Source organism: Apaloderma vittatum, unplaced genomic scaffold, assembly GCF_000703405.1.
Source record: "Apaloderma vittatum isolate BGI_N311 unplaced genomic scaffold, ASM70340v1 scaffold23489, whole genome shotgun sequence".
In the NCBI taxonomy this organism is placed as follows: domain Eukaryota; kingdom Metazoa; phylum Chordata; class Aves; order Trogoniformes; family Trogonidae; genus Apaloderma; species Apaloderma vittatum.
In genome coordinates, this window is record NW_009736273.1 from 70,823 (window position 1) to 73,521 (window position 2,699).

Below are 2,699 nucleotides of genomic sequence, written 5' to 3' on the forward strand. Positions count from 1 at the left end.
TTCTTGCAGGGATCACAGCAGAATTCTTATTGGGGATGGTCGAGGCAGAGTGTTCAGCTGGTCCGTAAGCGATCAGCCTGGCCGATCTGCAGCTGATCACTGGGTGAAGGACGAGGGAGGAGACAGCTGCTCGGGCTGCGCAGTCCGTTTTTCACTCACTGAGAGGCGTCACCATTGCAGGAACTGTGGACAGCTCTTCTGCCAGAAGTAAGCCAGACAAGAGTCTCCTTTGGGCTTTTTTCCGTGCAGAATTTTAGGCTGGGTAGAGCTGTCGCGTACCACAGAACTCTGCTGAAAGACTGAGTTTTCCCTTACCAAACCAGAACTGATTTAGATTAGATATCAGAAAGTAGTTCTTTACAATCAGGGTGGTGAAACACTGGAACAGGTTGCCCAGGGGGCTGGTGCAGTTTCCATCCCTCGAGACATTCAGGGTCAGGCTTGACAGAGCTCTGAGCAACGTGATCTAATTAAAGATGTCCCCACGCACTGCAGGGGGGTGGACTAGCTGACCCTTAAAGTCCGTTCCAACGCAACATATTCTATGACGAAGAAAAAACATCAGAACTCTCAAAACTTCCAGGGAGGAATTAGAAAAGACAGGCCATCTTCCTTATAAATCGAGTTAGCATGATGGATACCAGCAGAAAATGAAACCTGTTTGCAGCTTTGAAAAATCTCGTCACCCATCTAGGCAAAGGAACTTAACAAAGAAAAAAAACACAAAGCCAGAAAAGAAATAGACAAAAAAACCCGAACAAACCCCAACCAGACCTCTTTTTGCAACAACTAATTGTTTTTGTCGGTCTGTAAGCAACAGTCAAAATGCAGACTGCACAGGACTGTAAGGAAGTTGATTGAGGATCCTGTAACATGCAATCTCAGAGAGGAAAATATGTGACACACAGGATGTATGTGAGCTCCTGTGGTCTAGAAACTGAGGTGGGAGCCTCTTCTCTGGTCCACTGGGTCAGGGACAGTATTTCTAGTTTCATCTCTGTAGTGATATGTTGAGTCTAAACCGGTGACAAGTTACTCTCGTGCAGAATCATTGCACTGATTCTGCAGTGATCAAACGAAGTTGAATTCCACTTCTGCCGTGCTGCATTGCCTTTCTTTGTTGAGACAGATTTGGACAGTTTTCTGAAGTCACGGTGATGATTTCCACACCTGGATAGGGAATGGCCAGGTTGGGAGAGGACCTGCATTCACAGTGATGTTTGTTTTCCTCTACAGGTGCAGTAGATTTCAGTCTGAAATCAAGCGCCTGAAGATTTCGTCACCAGTCAGAGTCTGCCAGAACTGCTTCTACAACCTGCAGCATGAGCGAGGTGCAGAGGAGGGGCCCAGGAATTGATGGGGTCCTGGCAAATGGAGACCTTACCCAGCCCCACCGTCGCTCCAAGAACTAGTGAGAGTATCGTGCAGTGCTCAGAAGGGATTAGAATATTGTCTGTTTACACTTAAGTTTATACTGAGTTTTAAGCACTAAAAGTAAAAAGGGATCATTGGATTGGTTTGTGTTGACAGAAGGCTGTAACAGCGTAACTGAGTGAAGAACAAGGCCCAGGAAGACGTGATGAATAACCACAAGTCCAATAGAACTGTCAACCCCTAACCCTTATGTTTGACGTGGCTATCGAGAAAATCCTCACTTATTCTAAACACCCATTCTTGTCTTGGTTTTGTAGAGCTAGTCATCTTTATGGGGGGAGGGGGAGGGGAAGGCTTTTTAGAAGATAGTTGTAAATCTGCCTTCTTCGCAAGCAACTGTGTATATTGTAAATAGGTATAATGGCCTTTTTATCTAAATATGAACTTAACTGCCTGTTACATGGGACTTCAGATTAACCACTATACTTTGTGTGGCATCTTTATGTCATATATCAATTTAAATACGAATGTTTAAAAAAAAAGAAAAAAAAACACAAACAAACAGAAAACTCGAAGGCATTATGCTTATTTCTGTTAAAAATCCAGTCTGTGCATGTTTGTTCTTTCAGTTGCCCACAGTATCTTAATTTAAATAAGGCTATTCATATAGAATTACATGGATTTTTTCAAAAGAAAACATTTTTGAGAATAGGACTTGGGGTATTTTATTCTAGCTGTAAGATAACCAGGAACTAAATTGTACACTTGTGTTGCATTTTATACCAAACTATTTACCGCCTCAGTGTTGTTCATATTTAATAAGGCCTCTTTTATACATATGTCAGAGCTGCAGTTTTGTTAATTACTTAAATGTTCATTAGCAGCTGATTCATGCAGTGCAGGAACCAGCTTTTACGTTCTTCAGTCAATAGAAATTGGCTTGCATACAGGTACAGAACGAATTCCTTGTGCATAAGATTTAACCACTGTTGTCCTGTAGCTTGTTTGCAAAAAAAAAAAACTTTTGGAACGATAGGCATTGCTCTAAAACAGGGTGATATTAGTCATGGCAGAAATGCTTTTACGAGCTGTCTTCCTGTTTCAACACACGGCATCAACTTGAGGACAGCAGTAGATTTCCATTATGGTTTTTAAGTTCCGATATGAATTTAATTGCAGTATTTTTTTACTACTCTGTCATTTATTTTGCACTACATGTGGGAAAAAGTAGAGACACTGATATCCAGTGGGATTGGAACATATGCATTGGATGGGCCCATGGACTTAATTTCTGGATGAGGTCTTGCCCGTGGGTTTTTGGTTGC

The 2,699-nt window shown here is 42.2% G+C and overlaps 1 protein-coding gene across 1 annotated transcript in view; it reads left to right on the forward strand.

Annotated features, from left to right (window-relative positions):
* Positions 1-1,868, forward strand: part of WDFY3 (WD repeat and FYVE domain containing 3) — a gene marked incomplete at its 5' end in the record, with an annotated part of 71,338 nt that extends 69,470 nt beyond the window's left edge. The window contains 2 exons of the mRNA XM_009876925.1: positions 10-207; positions 1,237-1,868. Coding sequence (XP_009875227.1) covers positions 10-207; positions 1,237-1,357 — 319 coding nt within the window. The remainder of the gene's footprint in view (positions 1-9; positions 208-1,236) is intronic.
* Positions 1,869-2,699: the final 831 nt, after the last annotated feature.